The sequence below is a fragment of the Camelina sativa genome, chromosome 11, assembly GCF_000633955.1.
Source record: "Camelina sativa cultivar DH55 chromosome 11, Cs, whole genome shotgun sequence".
Taxonomy (NCBI): Eukaryota; Viridiplantae; Streptophyta; class Magnoliopsida; order Brassicales; family Brassicaceae; genus Camelina; species Camelina sativa.
In genome coordinates, this window is record NC_025695.1 from 29,453,945 (window position 1) to 29,478,101 (window position 24,157).

The window sequence follows — 24,157 nt, forward strand, 5'->3', positions numbered from 1 at the left end:
ATCAGGATGTGAATACTTATCTAATTCAAGCCAAATATGATAATTGTTTTTAACTAGCAACCTAATGACAATAATGAAATGCAGAATGTAAAACTACTTAAGACAAGAAACTAAATGCAAAGTAAACAATGTAAACAGGGCAATAATGATGCTAAACAAGAACATGAACTAAACTAATGCAAGACAAGTAATGAAACAGGATTAACATAAATGAAATGAATGCAACAGGAATGAAACTAGAATTAAACAGAAAATGAAACAGGAACTTGCAGAGCATAAACAACAAACTTTGGAACGAGCTCGAGCAAACACTCGATCGGATGTGCGATCGAGTGGGAGGTCGAGTTGACAAACGAAGAATAGAAACAGAGCAAACAATGAAAACGGAGCAAACAAAAGCAAATCAAACGGCAAGCAATTAACAGGAATTAAACAGGGAAATCAATAGACAAAGAAAGGTCCTAAGGATGGATTCATGGGCTGGACTCAAGCTATAGTTATCTAAACTGATCAACAAACCTCAATCAACAATGAGCTATCTCTAGACAATGATCTTCTAATACTTGTTAATCCATTCTCATGACAATAACAATCAAGCTTAGATACTCTTTGACCTAGTTCTCACTAGCTATTACATATCAAAGCAGCCATAAACAACCAGATCATCAATGTCAAAAATCACTTAAAACATCTAATCTCTTAGCATGCTTCATGATAATTTCTAGTATTAGCCTTATCTAACAACTTAGACATTGGTGTGATGCTAAGAAGCTTAAGATCTACCCTTACCCTCTCAGAATAAGAATAGCATAGAGTGCATCAAACCCAGAAGAGATATTAAACAATCAATCTTGACAAATCTAAACAACCATAACCCTTATCCATCCTAATCCATCCTTAAGATCCTAAACCACTACTCACAATCACTAAACATGATGAACAAAATCATCAACCCAGAAATAGATGAAACTTGCATGATTAGAAAGATAAGATAAAGATCTACAATATTGAAGAAGAAATCGAACCCAAATTCTCAATACTTAGAAAGTTATAGAACCAACAAGTATCAAAGATTTCTTGAGACAATACAAAAGTTGCTAATGATCTAAGGAAAATAAAAGCAAAAAGTAGATAATTCCCAAAAGGGTAAATACTAGGTATAGATATTTTTCTCTAAAAAGTGCTCTCTTTTGCGGCCATGAGGTACAAGGACTTTATATAGGAGAGAGGGGAAGCCTTACAATGGCTAGAAGACAAAATAGGCAGGCGGCTCGGTCGAGTGCTTGGTCGAGTGACCTCTTCTTCTGTTTCTTCCATCCGGTCGAATCCTTCTCCGCACAAGGTCGAGTGTCTGGGCGAGTGTGCTGGTCGAATGGACTTCTGGATCTTGATTATTCTGCTCTAGCTCCCTTGTCTTCTTCACTTGATAGCTCCAATCCTCCTCGGCACTCTTCCATGATCTTTAGGATCCAAAATCACCTGCTTATGCTAAAAACTATGCAAATGCAATGCAATTCTACACTAATGCATAAACAGTCCTAAAGCTACTCAATAATGGCCAAATTAGATAGTAAATCAACCAAAAGATGTGAATATACTAAGGTAAAACAAGGTGAAATATATGAACATCAACACCCCCAAACTTAGTCTTTGCTTGCCCTCAAGCAAATAAACAAGACATAAGTAGGGAAGTGAGGTTTAAAAGTGGGATCTCAGCTCCTAAAGCTTGACAATAAACTAGCTAGAATCAATGTCCAAGTTACTAGTACTATGATGCAAGTTGAATGAGCTGTACTTAAAGATTTTAGACAAGTCTATCACAACCTTTACTGATTTAAGCCTTAGATATCCATATGCATTCAAATCAACCATTTCCTTTAACATTCATTAAACAAGAACATGAATCAACTTATGCAATGCTCTAAACTCATTTGGCTTGGTAATAAAGGTTTAGAGACAATGATGGTCTCTGTTTAGAGTGGGGCTTATCAATATCAAGGTTCTCTCATAAAAATGGATTGAGCTTTAGAAGAAGGCTAAAGGTAAGAACACTTAGACACATACAAGAACAAAACATTGTCTACCCAAAGGTCCCCAAAGTGTTTATCCTATCATTCTAATCCCAAATTGTCCTAGTTCCACCCTTTAACTTCATCTCTTCTCAAATACCCTTTTCTCTTTTGTTTTTAAGCCTTAGGAGAGGTTTCTTATTTGAATCAACTAGTGGAATGGGGCTTCTTTCTTATTTGTTATGGTTCCCTTTTCTTCTCATTTCTTAGGACATAGAAGCCTTTTGCTAGACTCTTCTTTTCTTTCTTTTTCCTTGATTAGAACCATCTTTAACAATCTCATACTTCCCATTCTTTCACTAGAACTTAAATTTACTTGAACACATTCCTCCCCTAAAGACTCTAGCCTTTTCTTTCTCTTTTTCTCTTTTCTTTTTCTTTCTTTTTTCAAAACAACCAAGTCCCAAACCCAAGAAGTAAATACCACCTAGTCCTATCTAGTTTGAAAATTGCAAACTAGAACTACACAAGGCTTTCCTCTTGTCAGCTCAAACCTAACACTTTCTACCAAGCTCAATCCCAAAAAGGCCTTACACACACAAGAATAAACATGGCTTGAAAGAAGGATTAGGTAAGGGTATTGGAAACTGATCTTAATGATTAAATCAGCTACTTGTATCAACAAGAGTGGTAGAATAGAGAAAGATGATCCAAATATGTATATGGTATCCATGAGTTTAAAGCAATGCACAAATTGATATTTAAAAGTCAATATTAGGTTCTTATAAGTAGGAAATGGCATCAAATCACAGCATGCTTCAATTTAGACCAAATGCAATGCAGGAATTCAAGGTTTGGTTCAACCTTATGCTTCTAGCTACTCAACTAGCATCAAAGTACTATTAACTTGGGCATTGATCCTAGTTTAGTGAATTTAAACAAGCTAACAAGGCTAAACTCATCATAGATCCCTAATGCAAATATTAAACAGTCCTATATGAAACATGCTAAACAAGATCCTAATATGCAATGCAAACTACATGAACACTCTGTTTTTGTAAAGATTTTTGCAAAAAAATTCAAATTTTTAGGTTTTTTTCTACGCCTTAGATGAAATGCAAGTACTAACATGATTATGCTAAAAATTTGAAATAAGAAAACAAAACACAACATCAAATGTCATCTCAAACCCTCTCCCAAACTTAAATTACACAGTCCCTTGTGTAAGAGAAATTTGAAAGAGGATTCAAGACTCAAAACAAAAGAAAACTATAGATGCAATGGTATTTACAATGAAAAGGTGATGTTGGTACCTCATTGGTTATGGAAGAAGTTTTCCACATCCTCATTTATGTTGTCAAATGTGTAGCTGGAGCTTGGAGCTTGATTTTGAGGTGGGAAAGGAGGCAACTCGACGATGGCCATCGACTAGTACTCGGTCGAGTGCTCGGTTGAGTGCTCGGTCGAGTGCTCGGTCGAGTGCTCGGTCGAGTGCTCGGTCGAGTGCTCGGTCAAGTGAGTCGGTCGAGTTGGCTTCCGAACCTTCCTTTCTTCTTCTGTTTAGACTCCCTTGCTTCCCTGACCATGAAAACACCAAAACAAATATCAAAATACCAAAACCCTAAACAATATGTACAGAGATACCTTAGGGACTTCCTCCCTAGTGAGCTTGTTTAAAGTCACTAAGCTTGACTTCTTCTAGTTCTTCAAGCTTGAGGAGCATCCTTGAGAAACATTGTGATCTTTTCATGTTTCTCCTTTTCTTCTCAGTACTTCTTAACTCTCTGACCATTGACTGTGAACTCACTACCATCCTTGTTGAGAAGTGTGACAGCTCCAAATGGTAGAACCTCTTTTATTTCAAAAGGACCTCCCCACCTACTTTTCAACTTCCCAGGAAATAGCTTGGGCTTTGAGTTGAACAGCAAGGCTTGGTCTCCAGCCTTTAGGTCCTTAATGAGGATTTTCTTATCATGGAAGGCTTTTGTTCTTTCCTTGTAGATTTTGGAGCTCTCAAAAGCTTCTAATCTGATCTCTTCAAGTTCATGCAGATCAAGGCTTCTCTTAGCTTGAGCTGTCTCTAAATCAAAGTTCAAAAGCTTGATTGCCCACAAAGCTTTGTACTCTACCTCAACTGGGAGATGGCAAGACTTTCTATAGACAAGTTGGAATAGAGTNGATGGTAGAACCTCTTTTATAACAAAAGGACCTCCCCACCTACTTTTCAACTTCCCAGGAAATAGCTTGAGCTTTGAGTTGAACAGCAAGGCTTGGTCTCCATCCTTTAGGTCCTTAATGAGGATTTTCTTATCATGGAAGGCTTTTGTTATTTCCTTGTAGATTTTGGAGCTTTCATAAGCTTCTAATCTGATCTATTCAAGTTCATGCAGATCAAGGCTTCTTTTAGCTTGAGCTGTCTCTAAATCCAAGTTCAAAAGCTTGATTGCCCACAAAGCTTTGTACTCTACCTCAACTGGAAGATGGCAAGACTTTCCATAGACAAGTTGGAATGGAGTTCTTCCTATTGGTGTTTTGAAAGCTGTTCTATAAGCCCAAAGTGTTTCATCAAGTTTGCTAGACCAATATTTCCTTGTTGCTCCCACTATCCTTGATAGAATGGCTTTGATTTGCTTATTTGAGACTTCAACTTGCCCACTAGTTTGGGGGTGATAAGTTGTTGACAACTTGTGTTTAACTCCATATTTCCTTAGCATTCCTTCAAAGATCTTGTTGATGAAGTGTGTCCCTCCATCACTAATCACAACTCTTGGAATTCCATATCTTGGGAAGATTATGGTCTTGAAAAGCTTAAGAACCACCTTGTGATCATTAGTAGGACTAGCAATAGCTTCCACCCACTTGGAGACATAGTCCACTGCTACTAATATGTAGACATTCCCATTTGAAGGAGGATTAAAAGGTCCCATGAAATCAATTCTCCACACATCAAATATCTCAACCTCCAGAATTGGATTTTGGGGCATTTCATTCCTTCTTGTAATATTTCCCACCCTTTGGCAAGCATCACACTTTGTAATGAATTTGTGAGTGTCTTTGAATAAAGTAGGCCACCATAAACCAGCTTGTAGGACCTTCTGGACAGTCTTAAAGGTTGCAAAATGTCCTCCATAAACAGAACCATGACAGTGTCCCAACACTCCTTCAACGTCATTCTCTGCTATACACCTCCTAAGCAGTCCATCTGATCCCTTTTTGTACAAGTAATATTCATCCCAATAGTAATCATTGATGTCCTTGAGCAGTTTCTTCTTCTTGTAAGGGTCCATGTCTGCTGGGATTTCTTCACATACTTTGTAGTTAACTATATCAGCATACCATGGCAGATATTCACTGTCAAGTGCCATCCATTCCTCTATTTGTTCCTACTCGACCGAGTGGCCAAACACACTCGATCGAGTGTCTGCTCGAGCAGTCAGTCGAGTGACGTCGAGTTGCATCAGTTTCTCTTCAGGCATTGAATCATCAATTGGTATTTCTTTCTCTATCCTCATCCTGGATAAATGATCAGCAACTCCATTCTCTATACCTTTCTTATCAACTTTTTCCATGTCAAATTCTTGGAGAAGTAGAATCCATCTTAACAACCTTGGTTTGGTATCTTTCTTTGAGTAGATGTGCCTCAAAGCAGCATGATCAGTGTACACAATAACTTTGGAACCCACTAGTTAGCTTCTGAATTTTTTAAAGGCAAACACCACTGCAAGAAGCTCCTTCTCTGTTGTTGAATATCTTCCTTGAGTTTCATCTAAGGTTCTACTTGCATAGTGAATAACATGCAGCTTCTTATCTTTTTATGTCCTAGAACTACTCTTACTGCAAAGTCAGATGCATCACACATTATCTCAAATGGGAGATCCCAATTTGGAGCTTGGACTATTGGAGCTGATATCAAGGCAGCCTTGATCTCATTGAAAGCCTTCAAGCAATCTTCATCAAAGTTGAATTCAGTCTCCTTACAAAGTAACCTTGTCAATGGCCTAGCAATCTTTGAAAATTCCTTGATAAATCTTCTGTAGAACCCAGCATGACCAAGAAAGCTTCTTATATCCTTGACTGTCTTTGGTGGTTGAAGTTGAACCATGACTTCAATCTTTGCTTTATCAACCTCAATACCCTTCTCTGAAATCTTGTGACCAAAAACTATCCCTTCTTCAACCATGAAATGACACTTCTCCCAATTTAGAACTAGATTTATCTCTTCACATCTCCTTAAGACTCTGCATAGATTAGCAAGACAAGAAGAGAAAGAGTCTCTATAGATAGAGAAATCATCCATAAAAACTTCAACCACATCCTCAATAAGATCAGAGAAAATTGACATCATGCACCTTTGAAAGGTAGCTGGAGCATTACATAGTCCAAATGGCATTCTTCTATATGCAAAAGTGCCATATGGACATGTGAAAGTTGTTTTTTCTTGATCATTAGGATGAATTGGTATTTAGAAAAATCCAGAATATCCATCCAAGAAACAGTAATGGGTATGATTGGCTAATCTCTCTAACATTTGATCAATGAATGAAAGGGGAAAATGATCTTTCCTAGTAGCGGAATTGAGCTTTCTATAATTAATGCACATTCTATGTCCTGTTATGGTTCTAGTAGGAATTAACTCATCATGATCATTCTTTACTACAGTAATTCCTCCTTTTTTAGGGACACAATGCACTGGTGAAACCGAAATACTATCAGAGATAGGATAGATCACACCAGCTCCAAGCAACTTAAGAATCTCCTTTTTTTACTACTTCCTTGAGGTTTGGGTTAAGCCTTCTTTGAGGTTCAATGCTAGAATAAGATTCATTCTCTAGGTGAATTCTATGCATGCAGAGGCTAGGTGAAATTCCTTTAATATCTTCCAAAGAATAACCAATAGCCATCCTAAATTTCTTTAGCTCAACAACTAGCAAATCAAGTTCTTCACTTCTCAAGTTAGCACTCACTATGACAGGATAAGTAGAGTTTTTACCTAGAAAAACGTACCTTAGCCCAGATGGGAGAGATTTAAGTTCTACCTTGGGTGCTTTTAGCTCAGACCAGTCATCTGTGGGGGTTTCGGCAAGGCGCTCGGTCGAGTGGTGTTGGTGCTCGGTCGAGTGGGTGCTCGAGTGGGTGATCGAGTGGGTGGTCGAGCTCTCTGTATCTGCTATCTGAACTGACCAGACTTCCTCTCTTAATGCTGGTAGCCCCTCAAAAACCTGTGGATGGTCTGATTCTCTACTGGATTCCATTACCTCTTCATAAGCCTTGGTTTCTCTGTAGATGAACCCTTCTTCTCCACTTTTTGTCAAAACAGTTCTAAGGTGATCTTGTTCTGCTAACTCTTCCATCAATCTCCTGCTAATTTGTCCAATTCTTCAACCCAAAAGACTTGTCCTCCAATTGTTGGTTTCTTCATAGCCTCGACTATGTCAAATGTCATTTTGAGGTCCTCTCCCAAGTTGAGATCAATCTTCCTTTTTCTCACATCAATTATTGCTCCTGCTGTGGCTAGGAAAGGTCTTTCCAAGATCAAAGGATCTTTTGGTTCTTCATCCATTTCCAAGACTACAAAGTCTGTTGGGACTTCCACTGCTCCAACTCTAACTGGTAAGTCTTCCAAAACACCATGTGGTAATCTTACTGATCTATCAGCTAAGATCAGAGATATGTTGCATGGCTTATACCTTGTAAACCCTATGCGCTTAGCAACTGATAGAGGCATAAGGCTTACTGAGGCTCCCAAATCACAAAGACATCTATTGAAGGTCAAAGAGCCTATAGAGCAAGGTATAGTGAAGGAACCAGGATCTCTTAACTTTTGAGGGTTCACTTGCTATTGGATTATGGCACTACACTCATGACTAAGGATCACCATCCCTTGAACTTCTTTGATCCTTTCCATCATAGCATCTTTCAAGAATTTCTGGTAGGGGGAATCATAGCAAAAGCATCTATTAGAGGCATCCTAAGCTCAATCTCTCTAACTTGTTTATCAAACAATGCTTTGTACTTTTCAACCATCTGCTTCTTAAATTTTCCTGGGAAAGATAGTGGAGGCTTGTAAGGAGGAGGAATGAACCGGACTTCTTTTTCCTTGGTGGTAACTGGCTTAGTCTTCTCCTGAGTAGGTGCTCGATCCGCTGCCCGATCACCCACTCGATCGTGTGTGTGCTCGAGTGGTGGGTCGAGTTCAATCGTCTCTTCATTTTAAGTCTCCTCTTGCTGAATACCCTCCCCATCTTGTTCTTCATTGTCCTCAGTGATTGGTAGCACGCCTTTTCGTTCTGGTAACACCCTTCCACTGCGTAGATTGATTGCATTAGCAAATTCTGTAGAGTGCATGATAGTTTTGCCCTTGTGTTGGTCATTCCTTGTAGGAGTAAAGGAGGACAGTTTGGTCTCCATAGTCTCAATCTTGGTATTCAGAGTTTCAAACTTAGTAACGAGATCATTGTATGTGTTGTCCATCCTTTGGCGCATCTCAGCAAACTGCTTTGCATTCTCAACCTGCCCATTTGCTTGCCCAAGTAACATTTGTTGCATCATAGCTCTCAAATTTGGTTATTGGCCTTGGTTGGTCTGAAACCCTGGAGGAGGACACATTGGAGGCTGGAAACCATTGTGTTGCTGCTTGGGTGCATAGTTGTTTTGTTGTTGGGGTTGTTGAGGTGGATAGACTTGATCTTGAGGATTTGCTACATTGGTGCTTCTATAGGAGAGGTTGTTGTTCTTAAACTGATTGTATCCTTTGAACCCTCCTTGATTCTGCATGTAGCAAATCTCAGCAAATTCTCTCTCCTCATCTTGAACTGGAACCTCTTCTTCACCAACAAAATGAATGTTCTTTTGTTGGCTTAGTAGAATCTTGTCCAACTTCTCATGAACAACCTTCAAGTCCTTCTTATACTTTTCATCTTGATCATTGGAGACAAACCTTACTATTCTGTCATAGTCTTCATTATAATTCCCATCAGATTGTGCTAGGTTCTCCACTAGCTCCAATCCTTCTTCTACATTCTTGTTGAGGAAATTGCCATTGGAGGCTGTGTCCAAAAGCATCCTTATCTTAGGTATAACTCCTCTATATAAGATCCTGAGCAAAGACTCATTGCTGAATCCATGGTGTGGACATTGAGTTTGGAAGCCCTTGAATCTCTCCCATGCCTCACAAAAGCTTTCATTGTTCTTTTGTGCAAAACCAGAGATCTCATTCCTCAACCTTGTTGTTCTAGCATTAGAGAAGAATTTAGCTAGGAATGCCTTCTTGCAAGCATCCGATATAGTGATAGCACCAGTTGGAAGTGTCTTCTCCCAGAGATGAGCCTTGTCTCCAAGTGAGAAGGGAAACAATTTGAGCTTGAAACCATCCTCACTTACACCATTGATCTTGGTGAGACCACAAATTCTATCAAATTCATCAAGATGATCTAAGGGGTCTTCCATTGGCAAACCATGGAATTTATTTGCTTGAATCATTGAGATGAGACTACTTTTGATCTCATAATTATTGTTGGCAACTGCAGGAGGAACTATGCCAGCTCTTTGGTTATATGTATTTGGGGCATCTCTTGCACCAATGTGCCTTGGCCTTTGCTCTTGATTGTTTTGTTGCTCCATTAGCAACTGATTCTCTTGTTCATGGGCGATTCTTGTTCTCTGTTGTCTTAGGTCTCTTGGTAGGCGGTTGATGTGATCAAGGTACCTCTGAAGATTCTGATTTCCTTTGGACTTGTTTGCATCAACTGACCCGACGACGGACTCGATGACTGACTCGGACAGACACTCGGTCGACCACTAGCTCAAGTTGAAGGTTGAACTGACTGAGACGAGAAGACTAATTGAATCTGGGTTGTGGCTCGATCAGGTACTCGATCGTGCAGACGGTCGAGTTGTAGGTCGAGTTGGTACCTGAGGTTCAAAACAACCAAGCAGATGAAGAATCTTAATCAGTAGTGATCAAAAGAACAATAGAACTTAATCTTAGACTTGTATAAATCCTAAATGTCACAAACAAACACTCAAATGGCAACGGCGCCAAATTGAAACATGGTTTTTCTTGTGTTGTGATGGATGTGAATGAAGATAGAGATGATGAATGAACTGGTGGATGCAAGGTGTTTCAATTACCCTTATGATGTTGTAGCATAAAGGATGTCAAACCATAATGAGTGTGATGAAAGCAATCAGGATGTGAATACAAGGTTTTCCATGTGTCTATATTGCGGAAGTGTCTCCATGAGGATGATCAGTTGTTAGCTAAGATTCCTGAGGATCTTCAGCCTAACATGACTTTGGAGGCGAGACCAGTGAGGGTTCTCGAGAGGAGGATCAAGGAACTTCGGAAGAAGAAGATTCCTTTGATGAGAGTCCTATGGGACTGTGATGGTGTGAGGAGCAGACTTGGGAACCAGAGGCGAGGATGAAGGCAAGGTTCAAGAAGTAGTTCGAGAAGCAGGTCGCGACTTGAACTTGTCTAGCCTGGTCCCAGTTGTAGTCTGTGGCTGGAGCGGGAATAGAGTATTCCAGCCCATCTCTCTTGTTTAATTGGTCGCTTAGGGGTGGTTGGTTGTGCGACTAAGTAACAAGATGAGGTGGTGCTCGGAGTACGAAATTTCCGTTAGGCGGTGGTTTGAGGGAAAATTTCCTGAAATAGAAGTTTCTAAAAGTGAAAAGTTTCCAGAAGTGGAAAGTTCTAAAAATGGAAAGTTTATGTGATTTAGAATTTGTCTATTTTACCGGTGGAGAGCCTTGGAGGGGCTTGTGTGGCCTTAGTGGTGGACTTTTGAGTCATTTTGCCGTGTGTGGCAGTCCTTTGAGTCATTGTGTGGCCTTTGTGGCGGGCTGTTTAGCCAGTTGTGTGGCCTTTGTGGCGGGCTGCTTAGCCAGATGTGTGGCATTTGTGGTGGGCTGTTTAGCCAGATGTGTGGCCTTTGTGGCGGTCTGTTTAGCTAGATGTGCGGCCTTTGTGGCGGGTTGTTTAGCCAGATGTGTGGCCTTTGTGGCGGGCTGTTTAGCCAGATGTGTGGCCTTTGTGGTGGGCTGTTTAGCCAGATGTGTGACCTTGGTGGCGGTCCTGTGTTAGAACATTTGCTTTGCCTTGGTGGCGGTCCTGTTTAGGACATTTGTTTGGCCTTTGTGGTGGTCCTGTTTAGGACATTTGTTTGGCCTTGGTGGCGGTCCTGTTTAGGACATTTGTTTGGCCTTAGTGGCGGCCCTAGTGGCAGTGAGATGATCCATGTGTAGTCATGAGGTATTCCAGTGAGAGGAATATGTGGTTGGTAGGACATTGTGATGTTTTACGCGAGCCACGTGAAGGACGTTGTAGGAGCTTGCTAGGAGTATAGATATTGCGTTTTAGAGTCAGAATCGTCTTGGGCAAAAGGTAAGTGCAGGACCATGGCTTATCTAAGCTGGAGATTTCTCTGATCTGCTTGTTATGTGTTGTTTGGCTTGTTAGATTGTTATTTGGGCCATTAGGAAGCTTTCTTGTGGCTTGGGATCGAGTTTTGTAGTTGTAGGAACGAAGATCCGGCGAGAAGCTTCGGGGGAAAACGATGCTCGGCATGTGCATCGGTTGATGCACTTTGTGCGTCGGTCAATGCAAGTGCGAGGACGGCGCGTAAAACCTAGGGTTTTCGTGCTATGTCGAGCATGCGTCGGTCGATGCATACCTTGCGTCGGTCGATGCATACCTTGCATCGGTCGATGCATACCTTGCGTCGGTCGATGCATACCTTGCGTCGGTCGATGCATACCTTGCGTCGGTCGATGCATACCTTGCGTCGGTCGATGCAAGTGAACCTTTCATTGGTCGATGCATATCTTGCGTCGGTCGACGCAACCCCAACTGGTGTCGGTCGATGCTTGTTTGGTGTCGGTCGATGCAGAGTCCTGGTTTGTTATTGATGATTGTGGATTGTTGGTTGATGGTTAGAGATGTCTCTATTGCTTGTGTGTATAGCCCAGTAGATGGGAGGATTGCCTTACTGAGTGTTTATAAAATACTCATGCATTGCAATTTGTGTTTGTGGTGCAGGTAAAGGCAAAGTGTGATCGTGGAATCAAGGCAATGAAGAGGAGGATGTTCTAGGAACTCGATTGGTTGTTGTCTGGCATTGCTAGGTTGCTAGAGTTGGGTCATTAGAAACATTGCTAGGTTACTGGTTCTATGATTCATGTTGGTTGATTTTTTGGATATTGTTTATGTTATAATTATTGGATTATTGTTGTTTATTGGTATTGGCTATTTCTGCTGTTGGTTGTGATTGTGGTTAGGTGGCTAGTGGATATGGGACCACTAGTTGTAGTTATTTATTATTATTGTTATTTATTATTTATTTAAAAAAAAAACGGGTCGAGTCGTTTCATAACCTTACATCTCTTTCGATGGATTCTCTAACCAACAACTCTCTCTCTATGGGATCGATCATTAAATACTTCAACCGATTAACTGTGCACTTGCAGTAGTCGTGTGATCTTTTAAGGTAAAAGATTTTGAAGCGAAATATCACACGCATCAAAGCATATTGATGTTAAGTACCACTTCGTCAAGGATCTGATTTCAAAAGGTTAGGTTCCAGTATTGAAGATACCTACAGAGTATAACCATGCAGATATCTTCACAAAGGTTTTATTTGTCAACAAGTTGCAAGAAGCACTACAGATGCTTCAGGTCTCAAGGAACTGAGACAGTTCAACTGGACGGAAGAACAGGTATCCCCGTTTGGATACGAGGATTCACCAAGGTAAGGTCTCTGATCATGACTAAGGTGGAGATTTGGAGGATGATAGTCACGATCAGGTTAGATTTGAAGCTTGCTTAAGTGTAGGAAACACTCAATGTCGTTCAGAGGTTTTGGTATGAACTGTGTTTGTTTCAGCTTGGGTCTATTCGGGAATGGTTAATGGGCCGAGATGATCCACGAAGCTTTGAAATCCAATGGTGGTTTAAGTCATGCGTGTGAGTTCGCACGTGGGAGTGGTTGTTGGAAGATAAAAGATCTTCTGGACTCTTCGGTTTCATTGATCGCACCTTCTATCTTTTGTATTGTTTCAAGTCTTGTACAGAGTGAGATACAGAGAGAGATTGTAATCGCCTATGTTGTAGCTCGGTTTGAGCTCAGAAGAAGCTAGTAGATTGCGGAGTATAACTCCGACGTGACGTAAGATTCCACATCGTAATCCAAACTCGTTAAACTCGCTTTTGTCGTTTTACTTTCTTGTTCTTTCCTTCTTTCGCAATCGTTTTCTAGTTCTATTCTCTAGATCTTAGGTTTAGTTCGTACATATACTTTGTCAGTACTCTAAATAAACAGCGTTCTATGTTGCAATAATTCTTCTCGTTGATATATGTTGCAATTACTCTCGTAGAACGTTAAGTCCACAAAAAAAAACTTTCAAAGAATTGGAAAATAGTTGTTTCACTCTTTCGTTTTAATTCCTCTCGTCGATATATGTTGCAAATCTATATAATAATAACAATCTGAATAAATGCCAACAACAGTTGCGATTTTTCGTCGTACATTTTCATAAAATATATATATATATATATATTTTTTTTTTGACAGAAAATTTCAACGGCTGCATGTCTCTCAAAAGTTGCATCTGTTAAATATAGAGTTGTGTCTCTTACAAACAGTTGTGATTATTCAAATGTTCACATCTTTATAAATTTATATATAATTAAGTAACTTCTCATCATTGTATTCAAATTTTCTTTATTTTATATTTTTGACAAAAATTCTTTACAGTTACGTCTCTCTCAAAAGTTGCATCTGTTGAATATAAAGTTGTGTCTTTTACAAACAGTTGTGTCTATTCAAATGTTCACATCCTTATAAATAACTTCTTATCATTGTATTCAAATTTTTTTATATATTTGTATTAATATTAATTAAAAGAGAATTTGTTAGAAATGATGTTTCATCACCGTGAAAAAATTATTGCAGTTTGATATATATTGTTAATCGTTGTAATATTTAATTATATTCAGTCCCTAGATATACATTTTCATAAATTATTAATTTTAATATATTAATAGGTCAACAAAAAAAATATATATATTATTTATTTTATATATTTTAGCCGTTTAATTGAACCATTACAATATTGGCATAATTAATATTTAAGATCATATTACATGGATAAACTATTCATAAATTATTATTTATTAGTTTTAAATAACTAAATATATTTAAATGAATTGTTGCAACCTTTTAATTACACCACGACAAATTTTGTTTATTCAATGAACCATTAAAACTTTTAATTTATCTTATGAACCGTTGCAATTTTTTGGTAAATTTGATATTTATGGTTGTGTCTACAATACTAAAATATATTTAAATATTTTTTTGTTTTCGTTTAAGTAATCTTAAGATGCTCTCTTTAACCATCTATTCATCGAGGGTTATCATTCTATTGGTATGAATCCAAACCGATTTTTTTTTTTTAGCTGTTAAAAAATGTGGTTCAAGTTGGTTGTTCAGAAAATGAGAGCATATTGGCTCGTAAATGTTTGGTTTTTTTTTTGTCACAAGTATATATTTGTCTACTCCATGCTTTTTGATTAGAAAACTAATTGTATTATAGAAAACAATATGGATTTCTATATTTCTATTTTTTAAAAAAAAATATCTGATTATGAAATATCAAGGTAAAAATAAATATAAAATATAAAAATTCTTTCTATTATATTTTCTACTGTTGAATATTCAGTTTATTGGGAGATGGAAAACCAGTGATCAACAAAAATATTGACGGTTGAGATGATTGTCCAATAAACTATTTTGACGACAAAGACTTATCTACAACTTTATATAGGTTAAGGGAATTTGTATATTTAGTTCTAGTCATAATACACTCAAATTGAATTCTTAACAACAAAAAATACTGAATATGAAATATTTTAAAAGTTTGAAAAGGTTTTGGATTATGACTGCCAAAAAAAAAGAAGAGCGTGTGAGAGCAATGAACCCGATCGTCCTTGGCCGACTATCTTCCTTAGACGCGCACATTGTGATGCTACATCATACACCTAAATATTATTGTTATAAGTTTTAACTATTATTGTTCCCCTCTAATATTTATTATATTATTTATTTATGTGTGATTTGGGATAATTAACCAGCATCTTAGGCGGAAAAAAATAAGTAGTAAGTACATTCAATATTGGATTAACTATATATATAAAATCTATTATAATTACCAAAGTGTTTAATGACTAGTGGGTTGTTTTATATAGAAATATGTTTCATCTATAAAACGATAGTTGTTTGTATTATATATTCATTTACAATATTGCCTTGATGAAAATAGATATATTCTTTTTTATATGAATAGAAAGCTTACGAATAAAAGCGAACGAAATAACACGACTGCAATGTAATCTCATGGCAGTTAATCGTAAAAATTTGCTTAATTTGATGTGTATACTATATAGCATTGATAATTATTTATTTAATTCTACGTGAAAGTAAGATTATTTTTTAAAGTATATTTTTCAAATAAAATATAAAACAAAATTTCAAAAATTATATGTTTTTAGAATTTTTATTAAATAGTTTAAAAATCTCAATAGTTTAATAAATAAATTTAATTAAAAAACTTTTGTAATAAATATTTTACTAAAATAAGTTCCCAACGTATATCGTGGGGTTCCGTACCTAGTTGCAATAATAACATCGGTAGTTGACAAAAAAAAAATAATAATAAAAAATAAAAAAAATAACATCGGTCGTGTCTATTGGAACGAATCTCCTTTTACCGTGTCATCTACAATTTGTTTTTCATGTAATGATCATCTCGTCAGATTTTGAGACGTACAACATTGCTCTCACAACAGACTCTAATTCTTAAGGATTGATGTTGCATTCTCTGAGATAAACGTGCTCATAGTCTACGTGCTTTGACCAGAAGCCTCTGTATCTTGGAATCCCAATCTCTAGCCATGGTTTGAGGTTACCATTATAGTGTATCACAGCTGCCCTCTCAATATCCCTCTGGTTCACACTCGGGTTGTATCCAAGGCCTAGTGTGTGCCATTTACGGTCTAGCGGATATGTTCGTCTCCAAAATGTGATTAGACCAGGCGGCAACGTCCCTAGCTTCCACAATTCTCGGTCTTGGTTCTGCAGTTCAAATCGTTAGTGTCTAAGATTAGCAAACATTCTTGGAATCAAGACGGATGCGACTTAGCCCACACTGACAAGCAACTCAAACATAAGTAAAAGAATATTTTCTGCATACCAGATCCTGCCATCGATGATAAACCTCTGTGATGTGTTGCCTCTTCCATTCATCCAGATCAAAGACATTCATACCATATGCCCAACCACAAGCACGAGGGTCAAAGTTCTTGGAGATGAGTGGATTTGAGAAGTTCAGATAACGGTCAAAGCGATGAAAGCTTTCCCCACAAGTCTCTACAGCACCGTTGACATTACCTTTCAGATCAACTAACCAAAGACCAGAAAGGTCCTTCTGCACAACTATATCATCATCCAAGAAGAGCACTTTGCTGAGCTTCGGAAAGATCTCAGGCAAGTAAAAACGAAGATGATTAAGGATCGATAAGTATTTTGGATTCCGGAACTTGATGTTTGTGTCTGAATTTGTATGGTGGGCCCTGAAGTAATAATCTATCATCGATCTAGAACTAAGCTGTTTGAGAACGGGACTGTAGCTTGAATTCAGCCATGTAAATTCTTCAACATTCTGAACCTGGATGGTGGCTTTGCCTGGTGGGTTGTCCAGGAACCACATCCTCATAGCGGCATAATTGAGTCTGTCTGTGACGATGTGGAAGACATGCTTTGAGGGATGCTGCCAATAAACCATTAAGACCCGTAAGTTTAACAGAAAGACGCACACTTTTAAATGTTAAAACAAAAGAACAAAGTCACTTCTTACCTTTGCATTGGTTATGGTAGAGTTAACAACAACTGACGTAGCCAAAACATTATCAGAGAAAAGGGCATAGTGATACAGCTGAGTATCTTCTAGTTTGTCCTGGTTTGGGAATTGTTGTTGAGATGAATTTAAAGCATAATAATCTGTAGTGAGGCGCAGAGGGAGGCAGTGAAGTCCTTTTGGAATGGTCTTAGCAGTCAATTGAGTCAAGAACATGGTTTGCTTCTTATGGACCCGTAGCTGCTCCTCTGCGGAGTGGAGCATTGCACGTAGCTTCTTGACCACTGTGGAACAGTCATCTTGGATCTGCTTGCCTTTGGCCAAAGTTTGCTCCATTGCTTTTAGCTTGTCAATAGCACTGGGTTTTATTTTAAAAAATGGATAGAGAAATCATGAGTGAAGAAGAGGAAGAAACATGTTTTTTTTCGAGAGGTGATAAACAACAAGTGGGAACTTACGTCTTTGGGAGATCCGAATCCTTGGAGGCATCTGCAAGTGCCCGTTGAACTTCTTTAACACGGAGTCGAAGCTCCCTGACAAAATGTGGATTGGCCTTTGCAGATGGAAGTGAAAGATAAACCTTAGCCCTAATAAGCTGATCTTTAAGGTGCCTGACCTGTGCATCAGGCAACAAGACGTTGTTTCCCTTCTCTTTCTTAGCTCCGAAAGCATTAGGCTCATCAACTTTTTCAGAGGTTTGCTGGGACAATTGAACAGGGGTCCTTTCCTGAAAGATGATGACATTGACGCACAAATATAAGAGGGAAAGGGGAGATAAAATTGTGGGCACAACAACAAGACCCCCTAAGGAGGAAGTTACATACATAGGCAACCACAAGGAGGATAGGTAGGGTTTTCTCCTACTAGTTAGTTATCAAGTAAGTATAAAAAGCCAAAACTGGAGCCCTAACTAACAACAACAAGGAAAAAAACCCAATTCTGATTCCCGTGGTAACAACACCAACGTACGTACCCTAGTATTAATCTGAGAGGCAGAATCAGTGACTTGTTTGATGGAATTGTCGCCGTCATCGTCGGTGGCGGAAAGAACTCGAGCAGACAATTGGTCTCTGGCTTCTTCTGAGGTAATTGGTGAAATGAGAGAGAGAGAGAGAGAGAAAACAAAAAGAGAAATTCACATCACATCACACGTACCTTGCCGTCGTGAATTCTTCTCGACGGAATAGACCACGACTTCTTCTCCTCCTCTGAGCACTGCCGGAGATTCCTATAGACAGATGCAATGTTGAACAAGAAATTGAAGAAACGAGAGCTAAAGAAAGAAAGAAAGAAAGATCTGATTGAAGTAAAACCACTTGGAAAAAAAAAGTACCCGAGGAAGCAGATTCAAACGATTCTCATCGGAATTGAAAGTCTGAAAAGGAAACAAATGTGAACAAGTCGAAAACACCTAACAACAGGTCATCAAAAGAGAGAGAGAGAGAGAGAGAGAGAGACGGACCAAGGCGGTTACGTCCTCGAGGAAATCGCGCTTAGCTGCTACAGAATGAAACAAAGAAGACGATGATTAGAAATGCAAAACCCGAATCGGAGATATGAGAGACAGAGAGAGATTGAGAGAAGAACCAACAAAAGGGAGTCTTGAAGGAGGCGGCGGGATCGGTGTAGAGGAGGATAGGAGCGACGACGGTGAGGAGCATGAAGAAAAGAACAAGATTTCGAAGCTTCACCATCATCGTCACCCAGTTGAGAGCATCAGCAGATCAAGAGAGCCAAAAACTCTTTTCTTTTTTCTTTCTTTGCCTTTTTGTTTTTTCAAGTGTGAGTGATTGAGAGAGAGAGAGAAAAAGAAGAAGAAGAAGAAGAAGAAGAAGCAGTGAAAAGAAAAAACAAATTACCCAGCTGGTAGTGGGTGATAAGACGCTTTTACCCTTCGTTATTTGAACTAACTACTGTATCTGAATTTGTGTGGTCTACATAGATTCTCCCCCTCACACACAAAGGCTCACTAACCGGAAAATGAATCCTCCTTGCTGTTTGGGCCTTTGAAACCCACAACATTCGTTTTTAATACCTGGGCCTTACAAATAATTAACGATGATCGATCTATCGAATTCCCGAATTCTGGGAAAGAAGAAGAAGAAGAAGACGACGACGACTTATCACTTTACCAGACTCTCTCCCACTCTAATGGCGCCTCAGCTTCTCTCCTCCCGTACCTTCAAATCTCTCTTTGACTCTGTCGACACTTTCCTCTTTGACTGCGATGGTATACCCTCTTCCCTTTTTTTTCCTTAATTCCTTCTCTGATGGATGATGATTCATTGATTCGATTCGATTCGATTCGATTCAGGTGTCATATGGAAGGGTGAAACGCTCATCGATGGCGTCTCCCAAACTCTCGACCTAATCCGCTCTAAGGCACTTGACCTTTTCCCACTCTCCTCCTCCCTTTCCTCTCCCTCTCTCTCTCTCTCTCTGATGGATTTTTGTGTCAGGGTAAAAATGTTGTCTTTGTGACAAACAATTCGGTCAAATCGAGGAGGCAATACGCTGAAAAGTTCCGATCTTTAGGTCTTTCTTCTGTTACTCAAGTATGTACCTTCTTCCATTCCCTACCCTGTCCTGTGGCCTTTTTCTAAACTGTGATTATCTTTGCAAGGATGAGATCTTCTCTTCCTCGTTTGCCGCAGCTATGTACCTCAAAGTCAACAATTTCCCTAAGGACAAGAAGGTTCGTCTTTCACTAATTATGTCTCTATCCCGTCCTTCTTTTCTCACTATTTCGTCTTTGCTGTTTGTAGGTTTATGTGATTGGTGGAGAGGGTGTTCTTGAGGAGCTGCAGATTGCTGGTTTTACAGGTCTTGGTGGTCCCGTAAGTAGGCTTTTTTTTTTTTTTTTTTTCTTTTTTAGAACTACTTTTANCGCTTTGACGACTAATAGATAATATCTGTAGTACCTATTAGATACTTACTTATTGGCCCTGAGTGTTAAAACCAGCCAAACATTGGATATATCGAGTTCCTCAGCAGTCAGCAGTATTTGTCTCCCTGCAGGAAGATGGTGAAAAGAAGGCACAATGGAAATCAAACTGTCTCTTTGAACATGATAAAAGTGTAATGTGCCTATCAGACTTTGATTCCTTGGCCGTATATAGAATCTTGCTTTTCTTTTTCTTCTTCTATGTTGCTCCATGTTTCTTGTCATGTATGTTTCTTCATGTCTTCCTGTCTCAGGTGGGAGCAGTTGTAGTCGGACTAGACCCCAACATTAACTACTATAAGCTTCAGTAAGATGGATTATAGTACTAATTGCATACAAGTCGGTTGTTTTAATCCAGTTTTTGAGAGTCTAGTCTAACACAATAACCCGATACGGCAGGTACGGGACCCTCTGTGTACGTGAGAATCCTGGATGTCTTTTCATTGCGACCAACCGTGATGCAGTTGGACATATGACAGATCTGCAGGAGTGGCCTGGTATGGTCATTGGACTCAAAATGCTACAGTGCCCAAAGTAGCAGTATGCTTGTCACAGCATCAAATTCTTACTCGTAATTCTAGGTGCTGGTTGTATGGTTGCTGCGATGTGTGGATCAACTGAAAGAGAACCAATAGTTGTTGGCAAGCCATCTACTTTCATGATGGACTTTCTGCTACAAAAGTAAGTGCACATCCTTTCTCAGCTCATAGTGTGCACTATATATATATATATATATATAGCATTGTGTGCTGAAGAGGTGTCTTTACCTTGTGTTTACAGATTTGGGACAGACTCGTCAAGAATGTGCATGGTGGGTGATAGGCTAGATACTGATATCTTGTTTGGGCAGAATGCTGGCTGCAAAACCCTCCTGGTCTTAACAGGTCACTCTTTTGATATTTATTTTTGAGTTTTACTAGCCATCATCATCATCACAAGTCAATGGTGATATGTGGACAATGAATGTAGTAGTGAACTGAAAAGTTGTTGGGCTTGTCAAAAACAGGGGTGACAAGTGAATCGGATCTACTAGAAAAGGGCAACAAGATTGAACCAGACTATTATACAAGAACAGTCTCTGATATCACAAAACTGATGGATTCCCCTAGTAAGTAAAGCCGTCATCATCTTGCCTTGCGGTGAAACAGTAAGATATGTCCTATTATTGCGTACGGAAAGATGAACTTTCTGATTGTTATTATTTTTGTCTTGGCTAATAATCTGATGATCCATCGGAAAACATGGCTTGCTAGCTTTTGATAAAGGCTGAGTTAAATTCGTTTGTTATGTTGGATTTAAAGAAGATTTCTGAATGAACTGGTAATGAGTAAATAAGATTTTCGTGGAAAGTCCAAAAAGCACAGCCTGGTTTCAGGTCATATGGTGGGTGGGTTACATTGTTTATTACTATTAGCCTTTATAGCCTTGCTTGGTCCAGAAACATGTGATGCGTATTGATAATAGAAACTAGAAAATGTAAACGGTCGTATCGAGGAACACAGATGTCTCGAGTTAAGATTTTTAAAAGGGTTCCAACTTCCAACCCAAACGGCATGTGAATGTGATGTGATTGTCAGCGAATATTCCGCTCCTGCAAAGTTAAACTTAATGATAATGAAACTCATCCTCAGTTTGGCTGTTTCTGTTGTGTCTATAAGGAAGTTTTGCAAAGGGCACAGGAACATAATGAGGGAAAAGAGTACAAATCTTATTTGTGCTTTTAGCATGCCTTGTTTCTTTTTTCTTTGTTTTTTTGTTCTTCTCAAAGTCATTTCATTAATGCTTACTAACACAACAACAGGTCTAAATTGTCTGCACCGTGAAATTAAGACATAATCTTTCATCATTCGCATAACATTTTGTCTTTATTAAAAAAGTACAGGAATTATCAGTTTACGCAAATTTGTGATCATTCTCAACTTTCTTTTTATTTATTATTTAATTTCTTTCGGCCATTTGTTACTTCTTTCTCTCTCTTTACCTTTTTTTTTTTTTTTTTTATCCCATACGGAACATTGTACATTGATGTAACTAAAGTGATGCATCATTTTGTATTATAGGGAAAAAAAAAAAAAAAAGCGAAAGGTATTATTATCTTCTAACTAAAGCTTTTAGAGTCTTTTAATTTTATTTTTCTTTAATAAGTAATGGCCGTGACTGGATCCTCCCCTCCGGCTCCGGTTTCTTGTTGTGCGTATCCGGCGAAATGAGACAAGTGTATAGAGGAGCAACAGAGGTGAATCTGAAGTGATCATCAAGTGCATGTAATTGTAGCCTCAAGAATTTATCCAACTTTTTTCTTCTTCGAATCTTCTCTGCGTCAATCCACACCCAAGGTATCTCCTTCCTCCTCTCTTTCTAGGGTTTCTCCCTAAAGTTACTGCCTTAACCTTGTTTCCCAGATCTCCCTTGTCTTATTCTTCTCATTTTATATCTTCTTCCACCTGAAATTACGTATCTCCCATTTGGGATCTGTTTTTTTTTTCTTTTTCTTTTCAACTTCCAAAATCAAAGACATTAGTTTTGTGCTGTTTGATCTGTCCCTGGGTCTTCGTTCTTCTTTTAACTGATTGATTCTCATGATCCAACTAGGGTTTCCAAGGAAGATGTGTCTTTCCCATTAGCTAAAGATAGTTTATTTTGTGTCCGATGGCGTCTACTCGTAAACCCAGTGGTCATGGAGCTGAAGTCGAAGCTCAGAAGCGCTCCTCTTCGAATATTAATACTAAGTCAGCAAAAGCCGAGATTTTTGAGCCGATGCAGTTACAAAGATCAGCTACTGTAGGAGTTCCGGAGAGTAAACGGTTGCCAGAGTCGCTTAGGAAGCGATCTAGTGACCCGGCTGTTTGTAAAGCCGATTTTAGCTCCCTGTCCACCGTTCTTGAGCACGTAGATTCATTGACCATTGATGAAAAGAAAACATCAGGCTTTGGCAGCGTCAAGACCAGCTCTGCTTCTGCGAAAATGAGTGATGGCACGAGCAGTCTCGGCAAGACAAGTGGAAGTGCCAAGCTAAGTGGCCGCCTTGATTTCATGGAGAGTGGCAAGAGCAGCATCTGCAGAGGAAGCACGAGCAGTGATGTGAGTGACGNGTCATCCTTCCTTTGCTATTCCTTTCGATTTTTATCTTTATTACAAAAGTATTAGGATGGATGACAAAAGTATCTTGAATCCTCAGCTGATTGAGGTTACTGTTTTCAATATGTGGCAGATTTTACATAGCAGAGTCACTGCTAGCTTTGGAATACCTGCACATGCTGGGGATTGTGTATCGAGATCTTAAGCCTGAAAACGTTCTAGTCCGGGAAGACGGACACATAATGCTCTCTGATTTTGACCTCTCACTCCGCTGTCTTGTCAGCCCAACTCTAGTGAAATCTGCCGCCATCGAGTCAGACCCATTACGAAAAAACGTTTACTGTGTGCAACCTGCTTGCATAGAGCCATCCTGCATCCAACCGTCTTGCACCGTCCCCACCACTTGCTTCTCCCCACGTTTGTTCTCAAGCAAATCTAAAAAGGACCGTAAACCCAAGAATGACACCGCAAATCAAGTTAGGCCATTGCCAGAGCTGGTAGCCGAGCCAACCGATGCACGTTCCATGTCATTTGTGGGCACGCATGAGTACTTGGCCCCGGAGATCATCAAAGGTGAAGGCCATGGGAGTGCAGTTGATTGGTGGACTTTTGGGATTTTCCTGTACGAACTTCTCTTCGGGAGAACGCCTTTTAAGGGATCAGGAAACCGACAGACATTGTTCAATGTGGTGGGTCAGCCTCTGCGGTTCCCAGAAACACCTGTGGTNCAGCAGCTTTAGCAGCACTGTCAACAAACCCCACAAGGCCAATGACTTGAGATGGGAAGCAATCCAGGCTGTTCGGGCTCGGGATGGGGTTTTGGGTCTGAGCCATTTCAGGCTCCTTAAGAGGCTAGGCTGCGGGGACATCGGGAGTGTTTATCTTTCTGAGCTGAGCGGGACTAAGTGTTACTTTGCTATGAAGGTTATGGACAAGACATCCCTTGCAAGTCGCAAGAAGCTTCTCCGAGCTCAGACCGAAAGAGAGATTCTCCAGTCTTTGGATCACCCGTTTCTCCCTACCCTCTACACTCACTTTGAGACTGAGAAATTCTCATGCCTGGTGATGGAATTCTGTTCCGGAGGAGATTTGCATACTCTCAGGCAACGCCAGCCGGGGAAGCATTTTTCTGAGCAAGCGGTAAAGTGAGTAATCCTTCCTTGATCGATCTGTCAAGATTTGCTATTCCTTTCGATTTTATCTTATTACAAAG

The 24,157-nt window shown here is 39.3% G+C and overlaps 3 protein-coding genes across 5 annotated transcripts; 2 read left to right on the forward strand and 1 right to left on the reverse strand.

Moving 5' to 3' along the window:
• Positions 15,730-18,718, reverse strand: LOC104724586 (probable galacturonosyltransferase 4). Of its 3 annotated transcripts, none has more exons than XM_010443101.1 (9): positions 18,514-18,718; positions 18,385-18,419; positions 18,256-18,297; positions 18,078-18,150; positions 17,896-18,002; positions 17,381-17,649; positions 16,923-17,280; positions 16,260-16,835; positions 15,730-16,141 (listed from the first exon to the last, which is right to left on the reverse strand). In XM_010443101.1, exons 1-9 carry the CDS (start codon positions 18,617-18,619, stop codon positions 15,866-15,868), a joined length of 1,842 nt encoding a protein of 613 aa, XP_010441403.1. In that variant the 5' UTR covers positions 18,620-18,718; the 3' UTR covers positions 15,730-15,865. The 3 variants fall into 3 exon arrangements, with proteins under 3 accessions (XP_010441403.1, XP_010441404.1, XP_019088723.1); XM_010443102.1 differs by having other exon boundaries at positions 17,896-17,999; positions 18,385-18,422; XM_019233178.1 differs by having other exon boundaries at positions 18,385-18,422.
• LOC104724587 (phosphoglycolate phosphatase 2) lies at positions 18,968-21,215 on the forward strand. Its single transcript, XM_010443103.2, has 11 exons — positions 18,968-19,152; positions 19,237-19,304; positions 19,382-19,477; positions 19,546-19,617; positions 19,688-19,759; positions 19,941-20,000; positions 20,121-20,173; positions 20,266-20,363; positions 20,448-20,547; positions 20,647-20,750; positions 20,873-21,215. The coding sequence occupies exons 1-11, from the start codon at positions 18,981-18,983 to the stop codon at positions 20,980-20,982; spliced, it is 1,005 nt and encodes a 334-aa protein (XP_010441405.1). The 5' UTR covers positions 18,968-18,980; the 3' UTR covers positions 20,983-21,215.
• LOC104728485 (serine/threonine-protein kinase D6PKL2-like) lies at positions 21,903-24,093 on the forward strand. The gene is made up of 4 exons (XM_010447458.2): positions 21,903-22,202; positions 22,459-22,958; positions 23,054-23,669; positions 23,869-24,093. Exons 2-4 carry the CDS (start codon positions 22,516-22,518, stop codon positions 24,091-24,093), a joined length of 1,284 nt encoding a protein of 427 aa, XP_010445760.2. The 5' UTR covers positions 21,903-22,202; positions 22,459-22,515.